The following is a 20,042-nucleotide window of genomic DNA, read 5'->3' on the forward strand; positions in this document are numbered from 1 at the left end:
AGGTACAGTACCAAGAAACAAAAAAGAAATCAACAACAATTGACACAAAGCTACGTATATACCAGGAAAGAAAAATCTAGGACAATTGACACAAACATAGGTATAGTACCAACAAAGAAAAATCAACAACAATTGACACAAACATAGGTATAGTACAAACAAACAAAACTCAACGACAATTGACACATACATAGATATAGTACTGGTGTTACTGGTGTTAATGCTAGCTTTTCATTCTTAGCCGACAATACTTCAAATGTTATGCAAAATTGCAAAGGAGTCTGGTGTTAATGTGTTTGCAAAGAAGCACTGAAGTTTAAGGAAATTGTATTCTAAAAAAAATATTTTGCCCCAAACACATATTCTTCAAATTGATCAATTGACAAACATGGTAAACTAAATATCAGGACTTAGGCCGTTGGCCGAGATCAGATCGGCCGGTAGTTGAGTCCTGGTGCAACACGCAACCAATATGCAATAAGTCTGCCAAACATCTCCAGCTACGTTTTTTCAATCTTAGAACCCTCCATGCAAAGCTTTTGACTTTCAAGAACCCAGTATGATGCATCTGAACAGTTAGAATATGCCTTTATTTTGTGCAAAGCAAGATGTGCTTATTAAAAACTAAGAAGTAATCGACCAACTGAGCTTTATTCATGGCTAAGCAATAAGCATCGCTGCTTTAATCTTTGCAAAGTTCAATGTAGTAAACAACTTTTGTGTCAAATATTAATAGATCTGTGGGGACAACAGTCACACTAAAGGGAGTGATAGGAAGTGCATTCAATCATATGAGGACCAAATAGTATGATACATGCTCTTACAATTAAAGGGAGTAGTGTTTCACATGCCGCCATAACAAAAAGATGACAAGATAACAAGGGCCACATGAACCACGTGTGTGAGAAATACATACAGAAATCAATAAATGTAACTACTATGCAACAATTTGGGACTTATGGCAGCTCAACTTTATAAGGTATATGCTTCCATATGTATAGTGCCCCATGATAAACAGAAAAGGTGCATGGAAATATTGGATATTGCCATATCATCAGTTTGATTAAAGAGCACTCCCCCTGTGCCCTCCCCGCCACAATCCACGGGAAAAAGGAGACGCGTGTCGCTCAGCCTTTACTTTGGCTATTTCACAAAACAATCCTCTTATTTCTGAAAATCACAACTAAACCCATCTCATACAAGTACATTACCCACGTTCATATATTTCTCATGTAGGACCTTAAACTAATGTTTATGTCGACAAAAAAGGAGAAATTCGACAATGCTTCCGTCTTAAAAAAACACGAGACATTTCTCCAATAACCCCCTCTCGTCTTCCTAAACCCTACCCCCCCTTCTCCTCCCGGGCGCCTCGCCGCACTCTCCTACTCCCCGCCGCGGGGGCATAGGCGGAGCGAGCGAGCAAGCGGCGATCCACGGAGGAGCGGACGGTTGGCAATCAGTGAGTGTAGGAAGCAGAGTAGGCACGAAGGCGAGCAGGTCAGCAAGCACGGAGATGACGAAGGCGCGGCAGGCAGAGGTACAGGAGAGAAGATGATTGGATTAAAATAATAAACAAATACTGACATGCGGGCCTATATTAATTATAAACTTATACTGTAGAGAGAAATTATTGGACAAGTAGTGCTTACTATATCCTATTGATATGGTGGCACTACTAGAGAATTGGCCATTGCCAACGGGCTATCACCGCCGGTTCAACATGAACCGGCGGTGATAAGGTATCACCGCAGGGTCTGCAGTAGGTGGCCGTAGTGGCGGTTGGAACCGGCGGTGATGCTGATTATCACCGCCGGTTCGTGTTACGAACCGTTGGTGATGTCCTACGAGCATATCACCGCCGGTTTGTAACACGAACCGGCGGTGATAAGCAGCATCACCAACGGTTCGTATTTAGAACCGGCGGTGATAATCCTGTACAGTACAAAACCCCAACTCCTCCTTCCTCCCACCACCTTTCTTCTCCAACCCGACGGCCACACCTCTCTCCTCCATTGTTGCTGCCGGATTTTGCCGAAATTCTCATGAAACCTCACCATTCTTGATGTATTGGCTCCACCAACTTATTCTAAGGTTAGTAGCCATCAATTCATTGGATTTGTACCCATTTTCTTGGGATTAATCATGCATTTCGTGATGAATTGATCAAGGAGGGCTTTTTTCTCCATTTTTGGATCATTTCTCATCATTGGGGCTTCTTTTTTTGTTGTTTGAGTGAACCAACTTGTGATAGGTTTGTAGCTAGCAATCCATTTGATTCATAGCCTTTATCTTAGGATTAGTCATTCATTTTGTGATGAATTGATCAAGGAGAGTCTCTTTTTCTTCACTTTAGGATAATTTCTCATGAACACTCATCATTAAATTTTGAGGACTGGACTTCACATATTTGATTGAAGGTAAGAACTAGCTCTTTATGGTTAAGATTGTTGTCATAATTGCGATGATTGGGATGTAAGGGGTCTTTCTTAATTAGTTTATAGGATATTTATTAATTGTGATGATCGAGATGTAAATGCTTTTTCTTAATTAATTTAGATGGCATTTCTTAGTTTTGATGATAAGGAACTTGACAAAAATTGAAGTAGATATTTTAATTATTGAAGTAAAGCCTCTTTCTTAATTGATTTAGATGGCTCTTAAAGTGTGATATTTGTTACGAAACTTGATAAACTGAAAATTTATGTGTTGAGATGATAATTTTACTAAATTCAGATTCTTGGATGTTTTCTTGTGTGCATAGATGAATCGAGGTTGGATGTACGGTACAAAGGCTGGAAATTTGGATTTTGTCAATGGTGTGGACTCGTTTGTGCAGACTGCCAAGGCACACAAGAATCTACAAGATGATGGCTACGTGTATTGCCCATGCATTGATTGCAAAAATCAGAAGCAGTTTGGCAATGTTGAGCAGATCCGCTTCCATCTGTTATTTAGAGGTTTTATGCCCAACTACCAAGTTTGGAACAAGTACGGTGAGGTTGGTGAGACAATGCACTCCGTCCATGAGGATAGGCATGAAACAGTGGAGGAAACAACTAACCCGGAAATAGTAGAGGAAACCGGACATGAAAGCGTAAATGAAACCATGCAGGAAACATTAGTTGCTGATGATGTTGTGGATGCACTAGACCAGATGATACGTGATGGGGAACCGGACTTTCTTGACGAAAAGAATCTGAAGAAGTTGGAGCAGATGAGGATAGATGCAAGAACACCACTTTACCCAAGTTGCAGCGTGTCTAAACTTGAAGCAAACCTGATGCTATTGGAGATGAAGTCTAGTAATGGTTTGTCAGACAAGGGATTTGATGATTTGTTAAGCTTATTGCAGAAGTTGCTGCCAAGCCCTAACGGGTTGCCTGAAAACACATACCAGGCGAAGCAAATGATTTGCCCAATGGGACTGGAGGTACAAAAGATCCATGCATGCCCTAAGGATTGCATCTTGTATCACGGCAAATATGAAGACTTGGATGCATGTCCAGTGTGCTCAGCTTCACGGTACAAATGTCCTGAATCGGCATTGTCAATGAAAGGTGACCGCAACAAACGACCACCTGCCAAGGTCGTCTGGTATTTTCCTATCATTCCTCGTTTGAAACGGTTGTTTGCAAACGTGAAGGCTGCCAAGCTGATGAGGTGGCATGCCGAAGATCGACTCGTTGATGGGAATCTCAGACACCCTGCAGATGGTTCATAGTGGAGAGCTATCAACTACAAATACAAGAATCGGTTTGCAAAGGAAATAAGAAACATAAGATTCGGTTTGAGTACGGATGGGATGTGTCCTTTTAACATGGTGAGCAGCAAACATAGTACATGGCCTGTAACTCTTTGCATATACAACATTCCTCCTTGGTTGTGTATGAAGCGGACCTACATCATGATGCCATTACTAATCCAAGGGCCAAAACAACCTGGAAATGATATCGATGTTTATTTGGAACCACTGGTGGATGATCTAATGAAGTTGTGGAACGATGGTGTCAGGGTGTGGGATGAGTACAAGCGAGAACACTTCACTCTGAAGGCAATTTTGTTTGTAACAATCACAGACCTTCCCGGCCTTGGTAGCTTAGCAGGCCAAGTAACGAAGGGTTACAAGGGATGTGTGGTTTGTTTGGATGATACCGACGCAAGATGGTTGAAGAATAGCAACAAAATGGTTTACATGGGTCATCGTAGGTTCCTTCCAAAGGCTCACCCATATCGCCGGAACAAGAAATCCTTTGATGGTACAAGGGATGAACGTTTACCTCCCAAGTTTCTAGATGGGAAGGAGATATACAAGAAGGTTAGTAAACTAAGAGTTGTACTAGGAAAGGGCAAAGGAAGTGTACCCGCTCCAGCTGATTCGTTGTGGAAAAAAAATCCTTGTTCTGGAGACTCCCTTATTGGCAGGACTTGATTGTTCGTCACGCACTTGATGGCATGCATCTAACTAAAAATGTTACCGAGAGCACGCTCGGAACATTAATGGCCATGAAAGGTAAAGAAAAAGACTCACTTGAAACTCGACAGGACCTGCAAGATATGAATGTCAGAAGTGAGCTGCATCCAATTACTCAACATGATGGGAAGACGACGCTTCCGGTTGCATCTTGGACCTTGGATAAAATTGAGAAAAGGAAAATTTGTAGCTAATTCCACGAACTCAAAGTGCCAACGGGCTACTCATCAAACATCAGAAGGCTTGCAAACATGAAGGAGTTAAAGTTCAACATGAGCTGCATGAAGGCCCATGACTGTCATGTCATTATGACACAGTTGCTCCCAGTTGCTCTGGGGGGCGTGCTTCCCGTGAAGGTCAGAGATCCGATCATAAAGTTGTGCTCATTCTTCAACGCAATCTCACACAAGGTCATAGACCCAAACACACTTGACAAGCTGCAAGCAGACCTGATTCACACAATTAATCGACTCGAGATGCATTTTCCACCAACTTTCTTTGATATATCGATGCATCTTATCACTCACCTTATTGCCCAGATAAAAGCTCTTGGTCCAATCTTCTTGCATTAGATGTTTCCTTTCGAGAGGTTGATGAGTGTTCTAAGAAAATATGTTCGGAATAGATATCGTCCAGAAGGGTGCATGGTTAATGGATGGTCTACAGAGGAGGTAGTTGAGTTCTGCACATACTACCTGGATCTTAATAGAATGGGAGTTCCAGTATCTCGTCATGAGGGAAGGCTGGGGGGCAGAGGTATGATTGGTGAGCAATCAGTTCGTATCGATGACCTGGCTAGTTTTAATCAGGCACATTTCACTGTTCTGCAGCAGGCATCTGTAGTCTCACCTTATATTGAAATGCACAAGAGAGAACTACAAGGTAAATATCGCGGTAGGTCAGAAGCATGGCTCACAAAACAACATAAAGAGGAGTTTGGAAGCTGGTTACGACTTAAATTAGCAGGTGTCGATACCGGCAATGCTCAACTAGATCTTTTGGCCATCGGTCCATCTAGTACGGTCCTAAAGTTCCAAGGATATGAGATAAATGCATACACATTTTACACTAGAAAACAAGATGAGAAAAGCACCAACCAAAATAGTGGTGTCCGTATCGATGCTTACAACGACAATCATCAATTGGAGACATATTATGGGTTCATAGAAGAGATATGGGAGCTAGAGTACGGACCACTAAAAATCCCTCTTTTTCGGTGCCAGTGGATCAAGCTTCCTAAGGGTGTGTTCACGGACAAGTACGGCATGACGGTCGTTGACCTCACCAACATAGGGTATAGGGATGAACCATTCATATGGGCTAAAGATGTAGTCCAAGTCTTCTATGCAAAGGACCTAGCGAATGAGGGCAAACATGTGGTGCTGCAAGGGAAAAGGAAGATCGTCGGTGTTGAAAATATGACCGAGGATGAAGAGAAGGGATTTCAGGACATGCCTCCACTTGGACCCGATATCGACCTACCTGTGTTTGAAGAGGGAGAAGAACCAGCTTATGTGCGACTTGATCATAACGAGGCCCTCATCGTCAATTGAAGCTATCTTGTCACTATTTATGTACTAATTTAACCATGTAATATTTAAAAAGAATTAAAGTATTTTTATTAATTATATGCCTCCACTTCGTATGGTGTAAAACTTATTAAATATGTCTTATTAGAACTATTATATACATGCGAAGTAGACATATTTGTCGTGAATGGATTACTGCCATATTTGCCTCCACATTGTCTTGAATGAAGTAGACATATATGCCTCCACTTTGTCTTGAATGAAGTAGACATGCGAAGTTGATTGCAGTTGCCTGCAGAGGCTCAACACCAACGGGTTGGGAATAGACCCGGCGGTATAGACACTCAACACCGCCGGGTTGTGTATAGGACCGGCGGTGTAGATCATCAACACCGCCGGGTGTGGGATGGACCCGACGGTGTAGATCATCAACACCACCGGGTGAGGGCTGGACCCGACGGTGGAGCCCCTGTTTTCCTTTTTTTCCCTAGCGCGCGCCCCAAATCTCAATCGCCACTCCACCGCCCCAAATCTCAATCACCACTCCACCGCCCCAAATCTCAGACGCGGCGCCGTCCCCGAGCACCGGCGCCCCATCCCTGAGCCCCGGCACCGCCGTCCCCGAGCACCGGCGCCCCGTCCCCGAGCCCCGACGCCGCCGTCCCCAAGCCCCGGCGCCCCGTCCCCGAGGCCATCCACGCCGCGGCCACCGTCCAGTGCAGAGGTGTTGCCCCCGCCCCGAGCACCTGACGCACCGCCATCCCTGAGCCCCCGTGCAGAGGGGCCGACAGCTCCGCCGCGGCCGCTCTCGATGGCGTCGCCACGCGGCCACACTCCCGGCGCGGATCCCCCACAACGGCATACTCACACAGGTCTCTGGTATGCGTACTTTCCCCCCTCCTTGTCACGTACAGTGATACTGGAATTGGTTCCGTTTTATCGATGTAGTGATTTGATATAACCTGGGTAAACTTGAACTCAACATTCGAAACTGAATTTGTTTGTAGCTGCTATCTCGATGGATGGCCAGTTGTTCTGTGCAACAGTGTGGTTGTTAGTTCATATCAGGAAGAGGGGGGGTGATGCTAGACAAATAGAATCATGTAATCTGACGTGAGGAATATACAGCTTCACAAAGGATTTTGTGGTAGCTTGTTCATTTTCCCCAATTCCCTTTGGTTGATTGAAATCGAAGTGAGACTGTTGAAATCGAAGTGAGACTAAAGTGTTTGTCCATCTTAGATTAGCTTCTGTGGTTATGCATTCCATTAAGACAGTATCTTGAATTCATTTGATGATGTGACAAACAGCATATGATAAATTCTAAAGAAGTGTATTTTAGTTCCCTTTTTCCATCCTAATCTGTTCATTGGTCTTAGTGCGTTGCATACTCTAATAATCCTAATTACTCCCATTTCTAGCAAGCAGTAGCATTAGTATACAAGAAGATCAGTCTAGCCTTTTTTTATTTGCTGAATGAAAGAGCAAGATGGATCAGGCCATGCCTTGTTGTGCAGCTCGATCTCCGATCCATCACCTGCACACACACATATACATACATGCATGTGTTTCAGAAATAATCATTGGAGGGATGTATCGAATCATTATTGGAGGTAGTATATATATACTCCATCTATCTATCATTATATTTATTATATTGGCCGGCCGCGGTCACCTTTTACGCTTTGATTTGAGGGTTGACGTCTGGGAGTTGTTGTGCCAATTCCTCTTCCTCTGGTTGATGAACCAGTTATTGATTTGTTTCAGCTGCAGGCCAGTCTCTTCAACAAGCTTCGCCTTATCGTCTTCCTGTACCAGCCACTCAAAAGATATCATCTTTAGGATGTGAAGCGTACATGATATACTTTGTTTAAAAACCACATAATTTTTTTAATTTCCTTCCCGAGAGAACTCATTAGCAACCATGCATATAATTAAAAGCCACGAGGAATATTTGCCAAGCTTAGTCAGCAAGTTGGACGATGGAGAACAGCTAATATGTGGAGAGCAACCACACCATGCATCATCAGTAGCCTTAAATCTCAGTTTATTTGCTAATCCCTCTGTTCCAAATTGTAAGTTGTTTTGGCAAATTTTGATGTAAAAGTTAGACCAGCTTCAAATTCAGTTCAAAGAATGCCTTCTTTTTTTTCACCTTGTTCTGATGGTATAATACTTTGTCAGACATCATGGATGCATCACGTCTTATTTTGTGGTGTCAGAAAATGCTGCTCTGTGCCGTAAGCTTTTTGAGCAAACCATGCTTCTTTACTCATATGCAGGTATAATGGGGCGATTTTCACGATTCAAGTCTCGTCGTGGGAAACAAGCTGAAGCTGAGAATAATGCAGAGAATGATAATGGAGGGGCCCGTAGTAATAGTGAGGGTGGAGGGGATGGAAGCCCTTCTGAGTACTTAAACCTCAACCAAAATGATGAGGTAATTCAGTGTCGCATATATGTGTGCTCTTCTAATTGGTCAATTGTAGGAAATAATTGTTCAACATATGTGCAGGCGCCAGCTCAGACTGAGGAAGAGACCACGACATCAGCTGCCGGTAAGGCCAAACGAGGTCGGAACAAGATGCCTAAGGGTCGGTCTCTTATTACCGAGCTCGATGAATTAGGTGAGCCCGTCGCTCCTGCCAAGGTGATGAGGCCATACAAGTCAGCTATTGGGGTGGTGGTGAAGGAAAATGTGCCCATCACGTACAGGTATTGGAATGCGAAGGATAAGACTTGGGTGGTACCGGACTCAATCAAGGAAATATGTTGGGCCAAGTTGAAAGAAAAGTTCATCTTCCCCGAGGATTCAGAGCCATTAGCACGGCGTCGAGCACTGTTTCTCATGGGCAACTCTTTCAGATACTTCAAATTTACCTTGAACAAGCATGTGAAGAATGAAACTGAGCCAGATTGGAAGGATTTTCCGAACCAACGACTAAACAAGCATATCGGCAGCAACGAAGATAGGGTGACTTTAACGGATCGTTTTTTCTCGATAGCGTTCTCTGTTTATTGAGCGAAAGGATAGGAAAGATACTAAAATACCCCTATCGTTATTTCCATAAGTGGTTCCTGTCCCACATAATAATAGGTTCTGATCCACATGTTTGGTTCTTCGTAATAAGTTACTCCTCCTTCGTAACCATTGGATCTGGACTCCTCAACGGCTCCTAAAATCTCCAAGCACCGTAAAATTTCTCTTCTTCTTTGGTTTCGTTCGCTAGCAGCCAACTTTGTCCAAAGTTGCTGTCAAATTTTTTCTGCTATACTTCAATGATATTATTCTAAAATATTTTTATTCATTCCAGAACAATTTATTTCTCCAAAACATTTTATCTTGTTCTTGGAACATTTTATTTTGTTCTCAGAACAATTTCTATTGTTGATAGAATACATTCGGATTAATTTTTTATGTGGAACTTTTTTCATTTGTTTCAAAATAATTTATGTTTTTATGGATAATGAAATTGTTCTAGTTTCATCATCAAATTGTTCCAAATAACTCAAAAAATGGGAACATTTCATAACAATCTTGAAATTTGTCTAGAACATTTTGAAATATTCCCAGAACAAATCTGAATGTTTTCAGCATAAATTGAAAGTTTCGGAACATTCTGAAAACAGAACAATCTACTAAACAAGTCAGAATATTTCAGAACACTTTTGAAAACGTCTTAATATTTTAGAACATTTTTTGAAATGTTGCAAAAACAATTCTGAATGTTCCCCGAACCAATCTTAATGTTTCGTAATAAACTAAAAGTATTGGAACATTATGAAAACAGGACAATCTACTAAACAAGTCAGAATGCTTTGAAACACTTTTGAAAATGTCTTAATATTTTGGAACACTTTTGAAATGTCCTAGAAACAAATCTGAATGTTTTCAGAACAATCTTGAAATTTTTCCAGAACATTTTCCAGAACAATCTTGAATTATCCCCAGAACAAATCTGAATGTTTCGGAGTAAACTTAAAGTTTCAGAACATATGAAAACATCTTAATGTTCCGCAACATTTTTGAAATGTTCCCAGAACAAATCTGAATGTTTTGGAATAAACTAAAAGTTTCGGAACATTCTAAAAATAGAACAACTACTAAACACGTCAGAATGTTTCGGAACACTTTCGAAAATGTCTTAATATTTTGGAACACTTTTGTAATGTCTCGAAAACAAATCTGAATATTTCGGAACAATTTTGAAAATTGCCCAGAACATTTTTGAAATGTTCACAGAACAAATATGAATGTTTCGTAATAAACTGAAAGTTCCGGAACGTTATGAAAACAGGACAATCTACTAAACCAGTTAGAATGTTTCAGAACAAAGTGTTTTCTATTTGTTTTAGAGAATATCTTTTACTGAACATTTACATTTGTTTCAAAACGATAGCTTGAATTTGTAACATTTGTTCCTCTTAGAGTTATAATTGTTTCCGCTTCACCATCAAATTGCTCCAACTAAAGAAGTATTTAAATATACTCATGTTTATGAATGTTTCAAACATTTTTTTGCGACTGAATGTTTCAAACATTTTGAAATGGATTTACAATTTTTTTTGAACAGTTTGAAACATTCTAAAATGTTTGAAACATTTATAAATGTTATGAGCCTATTTATATATGTTTAAAACAATCTGGAATGGTAAACAACTCTTTTGAATATTTTGGAAAATTTATAAATGTTTTAAACATTTTGAAATAGGTTCAGAACTATTTTTAAGTCTACAACATTTTTTTGGATAGTGATTGAAACATTCTGAAATTGGTATATAATTTTTTTTTGAATATTTCGGAACATTTATAAATCTTTCAAACATTCTGAAATGGATCCAGACTATATTTTATTTAAAATATAAGATTAATATTTTTCAAATAAATTTAAATTTCCGTTTGTTCCGATGTTATTGTTGATGATGCGCTCGTTGGCCTATTGAAGATGAATGTACGATCAGACCATTTTAGTAGTGAGAGACTTGGTGAATCAATAATGGGCCTCGAGGTTTGGCCCCTGAGGTCCGCCTGCAGGCTGCCCGCTCTGAAGATGCTTCTGCGATGCATCAGCGCAAATTCGCTCGCGCTACATATAGACGTCCCCCTACCCCCTGGTGCCGTCAGCGCGCGCCGATCGAAACGTCACCGGCGCGCGGGCGTGGCGCCCTCGGATTCTCGGATGGATGAGGGCACCGCCGGGCACGAGGCAGCCAACCACCGCGCGCGCCACCAACCCCCGCGTCGCCGTCGGCCGCCGCCCGCCGGCCGGCACGAGGACGCTTTTCTTTGCGGAGCACGGCGTCCCCGGCGCCTGAAACGGTCGGACGGCTCTCTGACCCCGTCGTCGCCGGAGCGGACACGGGCTTCCCTGCCCCGTGCCGACCTCGATTGGATGGGCCGCATCCGTTACGGCACGGCCGCCTTGGTGTGGATGGAGCCCGGCTCCTTCGGCTACGGAAAAGGCCACCCCGTAGTAGATGGCCCGGCTCCTGGCCCATGATGCTGCGCCCGCGCCCAACTCCCACGCCGATCTCTCAGCAGCAGGCGGCACGCCCAGCGCCCGGCGCCCCATTCCACAAGGAATCGCTGCAGCTGCAGCTGCCTGCCGCCGTGTGACGGACTCACGAACAACCGAGACATAATCACAGAATCCATCAGAGTGCAATACTGATACGATAGCCGTGGAGGTTCATACTCAACTAATCTTGAAGTTCAGTACACGGCTTAGTCTGTCTGGCTCTGATCGCTAGCTTCATGACAAGAGCGACATCCGTCGAGCAGATCAGAGCCTCCAAAAGAACCGCCCCGGATCGCATAGTCTGTTACAGAAAGCAGGGATCGTCCCAAGATCAGAGCAGTTGGAAACGTGGGACGGAGCAAGGATTTCTAGCTGCGTGCTACACTCTGCAGCACGGTCTCTGAAAATTAGCAGCAGTTTGATGATCCTTGACGTTTGATTTGGACCAGGCTCCTCATCCTTCCTCTGTACAGCCTCCGCCGCCGGCCGGCCGGTCTACGAGACCGAGTACCGCCGGTTCCTCGACGACGAGCTGGACGACTTGGACTCGAGCGGTTTGGCCGACGACCGCGGGCTCTGCGAGCTCCCGGACGTGTCCGACGACCCCTTGCCGCCGGCGGGGCCCTCCCCGGGGAGCTTCGCGCCGCCGACCCACAGCTTGTCGAAGATCCTCCGCGACCGCGACGACAGCGACAGCCGGCTGCTCTGGTTGGCCACGCTGCTGCTGCGCGCCACCAGGCGCCGGCCGTCGTCGCCCGCGCCATGGTCGGCCGCCGCCAGCTTCAGGCTCCCCAGCTGCTTCTTCAGCGCGCCGGGTGTCGGGGGCTCCTGCTGCGTGCGCCCGTCCTTCCAGTCGTCGTCCTCCTCTTCCTCCGCCAGGCGCGCCATGCACCGCGCCATGCTGCCGTTGGGCACTGGAGCGGCGGCCGCCGCGGCTCCCGCGGCGCGGAGCTGCTCGAAGAAGAGGACCTGGACCACCACGCGGAGCGGGAGCCGGTCGTTCTGCGCCGCGTGGATACACGCTCCCTTGGAGAGCTTCTTCACGTCCATCAGGCTGCAGATCTTCCTCTTCTCCGTCTTGGGTAGGCCGGGATGCAGCTGAACATCAGAAAGCATGAGTTTACTTGTGTCAATTCTCATCTTAAATAAAGCGGCAAAAGGAAAATGAACGTCAGACGAAGAAATATGATAATTCCGAATGAGCTGTTCTTGCTCTGAATCGTACCTTCAGAAATACATCGATAGCGGTGTATAATCCATCGTGTGATGTTCTGGCAGATTCAGGCATGGAGGTCGCCAGATCCACGAAGCTTGAAACTGGCAGATTTGGATCAGAGGCAACTTCAGCCAAGTACCTGTCGACCAGCTTGCATAATGCTACCAAAGACTCATTGTCCACATTTGTCTCGAACATCTCCTGGTCAAGGTTGTTGAGAAAAATCCCATCTTCTGCTACTCCGGCCACCCTCATGTACCTACTAATGAGTGTCTGAACTAGCTGAATATCGTAAATGGTCTGTGCTGGTGGCTTGGAAGGAATAAGAAGATCATGGACTGAAGCCTTGTGGAGTTGCAAGACAATCCTGTCCATGAGTTCTTCCTTCAGGAGCTCTCCAGCTCCAATCAGGACGGTGGCTTTCAGCAGCTTCAGGAAGAAACGGCATGAAATGCCTGAAGATCCCTTATCCGAGGGCAATAGCCAAACGATGGTTTCAAGCAGATGCTTGTATGATTCAGAGTAGACATCATCCACCAGCGTGTCGCAACATTCAGGAAGCCATCTAGCAGCATATGCCTTGAGCGCTTCTCCAACAACATCGGAGGGGATCCTCCCCCTTGACTTCACTGCAACCATGACACGCCTGTAAAGGCCTACATCCAGTTCGCACAGGTCTTCAACCCACCAGTCCTTGGGAACTGCCTGTGAGCTTTTGCGAGCTTCAACTATCTCATCAGAGGATGCAGATTTCCTGTTGTAGGTGTATGACCATATTACATTCGACGGGTTAACAGTAGCTTTGGTGGCAATGGAATCTATGCATCTTCCGACTAACTTCAGCTCCTCTGACCAAGGTAACAGTGCATCGGTGGTCTGGAGCGCTATGATTGAGTCCTTCCAGCTTCTGAAGATGCCAGAATTCAGGAACACCTCCATCTTAAATATCAGATTGCTCTTCTCAACATCCTCGGTCATGCCTAGGTACTCTGCTGCACACCTTGCGGCAACAACATTGTATGCGTTGAGGGTTACCACCATGCCGTAGCAGAACTTTGCGCAGATTTCGAATGTTTTCACTCCACCAGGAATGTCTTGTATGACAACTTCATCAGTGCCGTTCTGACTGGCCTCAATTATCAACCTCTGTAACAAGCTACTCTTGGAAAGAAGAGGGAACTGCAAATACACAGCAACGCATCCAAAATTTCAGAGACTAATCCATCAAAATCCTTACAGCAAATTGGCTATATAATTGATCAGTAGACGTTGAACAGATTCGACAAGTAGACTTTTTTTATTTGCATGGTACATGCATTGCTGTCACCTAGCAGAATAGAAGGTATCCATGGAATTGAAACATGATCTAATGAAACCGTGGGAAAGATTCTGAAAGCAACAAAGATCCAAACTACAACTGGCATTCTGACAAAAGATGTTACTATTGCAGCATCTTCTAGTGTGCTGACAGCTGTACATTGGCAGATCCATTGTTTTATTTAACTCTCAACTCTCAAGTACGACTTAAAAAAAAAGAATCTCAAGTACAGGAAGTGCATTAGGGCACTACAATCAACATAGTAACATAATTTGGTCCAAAGCTTAGTAAAATGGTATGGAATTACCTTGTGCAGATAGAACCTTGCACCGTCGACATGGATGACGATATCTGATGGAAGGTCCGACAGCACATACCTGCATGTGAATATGAGATTGACTTGGTCAGCATAACATAACTGGTAATATCATTCAAAAGAAGAGAATATAGCTCTGGAGAATGCTTGGGCAAGTAATAAGAGTTTGTATTTCCTGCAAATCTATAAGGCTGAAACTGGTGTTCTTGTCACTTGGTCACTAGTCACGCCATGACCATGATGCTTACACAACACAGTTTGCAGGCATTTATCAGAACGTGCAAAGCAAGTTGTGGGTTAGCACATAGAAACAACATTTCCGAGTCAGCACGGCACAACAGGAAAAATGTGGACCTCCTGCTTCTGTGAGAAACAGAGACAGTAGTTCAACTAACCATTTTTTGAAAAAAAAGAATATCTATTTTCCTCTGGCTGCATATTAGCGATGAGGTCAAGATACACTTCATCATCAGAAAATAAAGGAAAACGTTAAAAAAAATGAAGACAAGCCTTTGCAGGTTAGGAATAAGTCCAATATCTCTTGGCTATGGCCATGTGGTTTGAGACAAAGGGTAAGAACATTCCCTTTTTTCTGAAAGACAAAGGGGGGAGAACATGAATCAAACATGCTCTGGAATCTCGTGGTCCTCGTGGCAATCAGTAAAAAAAATGTAATCTCATGATCCTCATCACACCAACTACAACTGCTGTGCTTTGTTTGGGCAGCCAAAAGGGACTTTTTGGTAAGCAAAAGGCTGGGAGCCATGGTCAAATCAACTGCCGCGCAGGGGAACCACGTAGCTCACGAGTACTCGAGCACTCGAGCAGCAGCAGCCCGCCCCCACATCGCAAACAAATCACCGCGGAACAGTTTCTATTCGACCATAACCCATGGAGTTAAAAAAACAAAGACACTCTTTTTGTCGACAAATCAAGAACTCACAGACACGCGCCGAAAGATTCATGCTTGCAGAGCAAGCCTTTTTATTCCTTCAGAGAACGCAGCATTGTTCTGCAGATAAGATAGAAGAGAGCAATGGATCGAGCAAGAACTCATCTAAGGCGTAGAAAATCGAGAACAAAGCGTGCTACTGCGCTAAACAAACTGACATTGTATTGCTCTGGTTCCTAACGAAACAGAGAAGCGAGAAAACAAGACAAGAAGTTTCCTCTGCTTGCAAGACCGTTTCTGAAAGATACCAGGAGCTCGGACAAGAGCGCGCGTTTCCTTTCGATCACGCCGGCAATTAAGGGCTTTGCAATGGCGCAGGGTGGTGGTGGAGGCGAGGGGTCGGGCGAGGCTCACCTGGCGTCGCTGCCGTCGGTCTGGAAGGCGTCCGGCTTGGAGCCGAGCTTCATGAACTTCATGGCGGAAGCGGCAACGCGAACCTCTTCCTCGCTAGCTTCCGCACTTCCGCTCTCCTTGGGGTGGACGACAGCTTCTCTGCGGCTTCAGCTCGGCGTGTCCCTTGCTAACATTTCACGCCTCCTCGCCGCTCTGCTCGGGGAGCAGTGGAGACCACCAGCACAGGGCCAGGCGGCCAGCAGGTCGTAGTCCCAAGAAACACGCACGGGAGCAGAGCAGAGAGGAGAGAGGCGGCTTGTTTGGTGAGAGAAGGAGGGTTGCATTTACTTGCCTCTTTACTACTGCTACGCGTGCTCGTCTCTCTCTCGGCTACCTCCTACTTGGAGTCCTTGACCTGGGGCTAGTCTAGCTACCGCGGGCGCCCTTGATTTTTCACCAGCTTTCTTGCCCTTTGTTTCTCTGTCAGCTGGGGAAAAAACTATTTTTCTTTATTTGAAAAGTAAAAAAAAAGTAATTTTCATGGTACTTTCATGTACTTCAGTAGAAATCAGCTTTCCATTTATCTGAATTCCTATTGGATGGATATTTACTTTTTGGCGGTGCCAAGACATATCCGGCCAGAAAAAGCCGAATGGGTGAAAAGGTGAAAACCATGTGTTGACTATGGTGCCCAATGCTCATGTTTAACACGCCGTTAACTCGCATCACAGGGGAAAGTGTGAGATGATTCAGCTGGTGGTTGTCTTTCAGGAACCGGATTGAAACCTCAGTGTGATTGTGTCACAGCCCGAAAAAAAAAGAGAAATAATTTTTTTTTCCTCGCCGGGCCTGCCCGTCAGCCTCCCCTTCCCTCCCTTCTTTATGTTCTGCTCGGCGCCGCACTGCACGCGTCGCCGCCGCCGGCCATCCTCGCGCCACGTGCCGGCGATCCTCGTTCCGCGCGCGCGTCCCTACCCACGCCGCCGTAGCCAGACTTATCCTCCCCCGCTGCCGTGTTCCCCTTTTCCTCCTCGTCTTCCTCGTGCACGGGCCGAGCAGAGCCGCCCAACGCCGTCGCGCCGACAATCCCCGCCGCACCTCGCCCCGATTCCGCACGCCTGAGCCTGCCCCGCCTCGTCCTCCACCTCCCCTGATCCTCATCGAGCTCGATTGAGCCCAACCCCGGCCGGAATCGCCCCCGTACCCGCCGGCCGCCATTGACGCCGCCGCCTGGAGCTCCGTTGCCGCCCGCGATTCGTCGCCTCCGGTGAACCCCTCCTCGATTCCTCGCATGGGGAGCATCATCCCCTTCTCCTCGACCAATTCCCCTCCTTATCCGGCTCCCACCCCTTCCGCAGGACCTCCCCGGCGAGCGCCGTCGCCCGCCGCCGCCTTCCTCCGACGGGACGCCGCCTCGTCGCAGTTCTCCTCCCGTGCTGCCACCAGTGAGCTTCGTCGTCACCTAGGGCACGCCATGCGCCCTCGCCCCGAGCCCCTCCAGCCTCGCCCCGCCGCGCCGCCGTCCGCCGGCGCCGCCGCGTCGCGCACGCCGCGCCGCGCGTGCGCGCCACGCGCGTGGGCGCGCCTAGGCGCGGGGTCAAGGCAGGCCTTGGCCTTGACCCGGCCTGGTGGTGCCGCCCGACCCCCTGGGGCCACCTGTCGGTGGCTGGGGTGGCTGCCCTCGGGTGCGCCTAGCTTTTTGCTAGGATTTTGTAACGTTTTAGTTGTCTGTAATTTTGCAAAATTTGTAGAAATTCGTGTATAACTCCAAAAATTATGAAACTTATTTTGTTGGATTCCTCTAGCTTAGATATACTTAGGAAAAATATTGTTTTGCATGTTTCTTTGCTGTAGATTTATCTATAGTTTTATCTTGCAAAATTGAGTTTAATGCTTATTTATTTGTGTATTGCTAGAAAAATCTCAAACTAAATTTTTTTATACTCCTTGTGAGGTGTAGTTTTCAGTTGTACTACTTTTTCATATCTTCCTTGCTGTTAATCAAAGTTTTAGCTTATTTTCTTATGCTTTATCTGGAAATGGTTTAACATAGAAGTTTTTTCTGGGAAGTGAGAAAATAGTAAAACCCATTTTGTTAGCTTTTTTTCATGCCTAGTACTAAAATAATTTTCTTAGATTTGTTTAGTTAAGTTTGCATGCCTCTTCGGATTTACCTTGTTTAGAGTGGCTGAAAACTAATATATTTATGATTATTTATAGGAAAATCCTTTTACTACAAATCCAATTTTTATGAGTTCCTTGTATTGTTCTCTGCATGCTCAATTATTTCCATGATTTATTCTTGTTGTTAAGTTCATTCCTTAATTCTTGCATCGCATTCATGCATTATAGTGACCGAACCGTCGGAGGTCGAACCCGTGGAGCCCACCGAGTCCGTGGAGACTGAACCCGGAATCCCGTTCGTGGTCGAGCCTGAAGTTAACCCAGGCAAGCAGCTAAGCATATTCCTTGCACCTGTCTAATCTGTTTTAGTGTAGCTATTCCACTTGTGTATTATTGGGCTATATATGTATAGTATGTATGTATTGCATTGTTGTACCTATCTTGATGCATAGTCCTTCCTTGATTTGTTATCCTTGTTCTTGGCACTAGTTAGTTAGTTAATTACTAGATGCTTAGCCCTGCTTAGAATACTTACACTGCTCGCTAGACAGGAATGGTTTGGAGGATCACATTTACCGTTTACCCTTGATCGCACTGGTTCGGTTGGGTTGTTAAGAGTTTCGTAGTATCGAGATTCGAGCGGAATGGTAGGGCCTAGAGAATGAAATCACATGGGCATAGTCCGCTTGGATCGATTAAGGACCGAGTGGATGACGTCGATTTTGAGCACCTTTCCGTGCTACCACATATCCAATATAATGGTACAGATAAGCCAATTACCTTCTTTGACTTGATCATTGATGTGTAGTCCTAGATACGTGGCTACGGGCTATGCAGAGAGGCTTAGTGTGTCCCCAGGTGGACCTATGTATAGGAAGGTTTAGAGTTGTCCCTGGTGGAACTAAGTCTCTACTCGTAAGCTAGGTGTGAGGTTCAATGATCGAGCCTTGTTGGGTGAGTCGCATGGTCCTCGCGTCGTGTGGGTAAAGTAGTACACCCTTGCAAGGTTTTAATCAATTCGAATTGCCGCGCTCTCGGTTATGAGCAAGCTCCTTATCCCATGAACTCCTCGTAGAATTTCGTTTATGATGGGAATGATTCATGCTGCAGCTATGATCAGTTATATTTTATGCTCTTGATCAACTAAAATTATTGGGGTTGGGCAAGATTAATTAATTTTGATAGGTGATAGTGTAGAGAGCTAATGCTTCTGCAATAATTACTTAACCTTAAAGCTTTTACTTGAGCCATTGCATAATCCTTATATATGTAATCGCGTAAGTCTTGCGAGTACCTTTTGTACTCAGGTTGCTTTCTAAACCTAGTTGCAGGTGAGCCGGAAGTGGTGTTTGGCCACTTCTACCCCGCTGATCCTAACGCGGGGGAGGAGTAGGTCGTTGCAGCTGTGGTGATGTCCTTGAGCAAGGCATCATCATCTTAAGTATGTTTTATCGTAGCTGAACTCCGTGAGAGTAGGTAAATGCAATAAACTTTATGTTTCCGTTTAATATGACTTTCGTGAGCCCAAGGCTTGTAAAGAAAGTTTGAGCCCACCTATATCAAACTTGTAATATTAAGTGTGTAAAACTGCTCTTTGTGGATTATTGGCGATGTATTTGATTGTAAACGGTATGTGTATATGCTGATCCTGGGCGTATGTTGGAGCACATACCGGGACTACCGGATTTGATATTATTTTGGATGAATGACGTGTCGGTTATTTGTGTTTCTAGATGTGGGATAACACGTGGCACGCTCTCCGGCAAGCACGTGTTAACTCTCATCTGGATGATAATGACCGACGGTTCGTTTAAAATAGTATCAAATTGGGCGGTTATCACAGATTGGTTTGAGAAAACCCCAATGGAGGAGTACAAATCTCGCGTCACGACCAAAGAGTATAATTCAAGTGTAGATCTGTTGTACAGTTGTTGTGGTTGTTTTTGCAAAATTCCAGTTTTCTCCTTGGCACTTTTAGAATGTTTACAGATAGGAAGATGTTATGAGTACAAGTACTTTTTTTTTGCGAGGAGTACAAACTATATACAACCGTGCATCTAATTACCTGGCGAAGTTTTTAACTTTACCAAGCAATGTACTAACTTTTAACTGCTGGATCTCAAACGGTAGCGTGGGTGGCCTTCTTTAGATGCAAAATTCAAAATTCCAAAACTGTCACATCAAATGTTACGGTACAATGCATGGAGTATTAAATCTAGGTGAAATAAAAAACTAATTGCACAATTTGCTTGTAAATTGTG

The 20,042-nt window shown here is 44.9% G+C and overlaps 1 protein-coding gene across 1 annotated transcript; it reads right to left on the bottom strand.

The window, feature by feature from the left end:
* Positions 1–11,664: 11,664 nt before the first annotated feature.
* On the bottom strand, positions 11,665–16,028 carry LOC120670515 (BTB/POZ domain-containing protein NPY1-like). The gene is made up of 4 exons (XM_039950632.1): positions 15,679–16,028; positions 14,364–14,433; positions 12,748–13,917; positions 11,665–12,620 (listed from the first exon to the last, which is right to left on the bottom strand). The coding sequence occupies exons 1-4, from the start codon at positions 15,738–15,740 to the stop codon at positions 12,018–12,020; spliced, it is 1,905 nt and encodes a 634-aa protein (XP_039806566.1). The 5' UTR covers positions 15,741–16,028; the 3' UTR covers positions 11,665–12,017.
* Between the last annotated feature and the right edge of the window lie 4,014 nt (positions 16,029–20,042).

This window comes from Panicum virgatum, chromosome 4N (assembly GCF_016808335.1).
Source record: "Panicum virgatum strain AP13 chromosome 4N, P.virgatum_v5, whole genome shotgun sequence".
NCBI classification, from domain to species: domain Eukaryota; kingdom Viridiplantae; phylum Streptophyta; class Magnoliopsida; order Poales; family Poaceae; genus Panicum; species Panicum virgatum.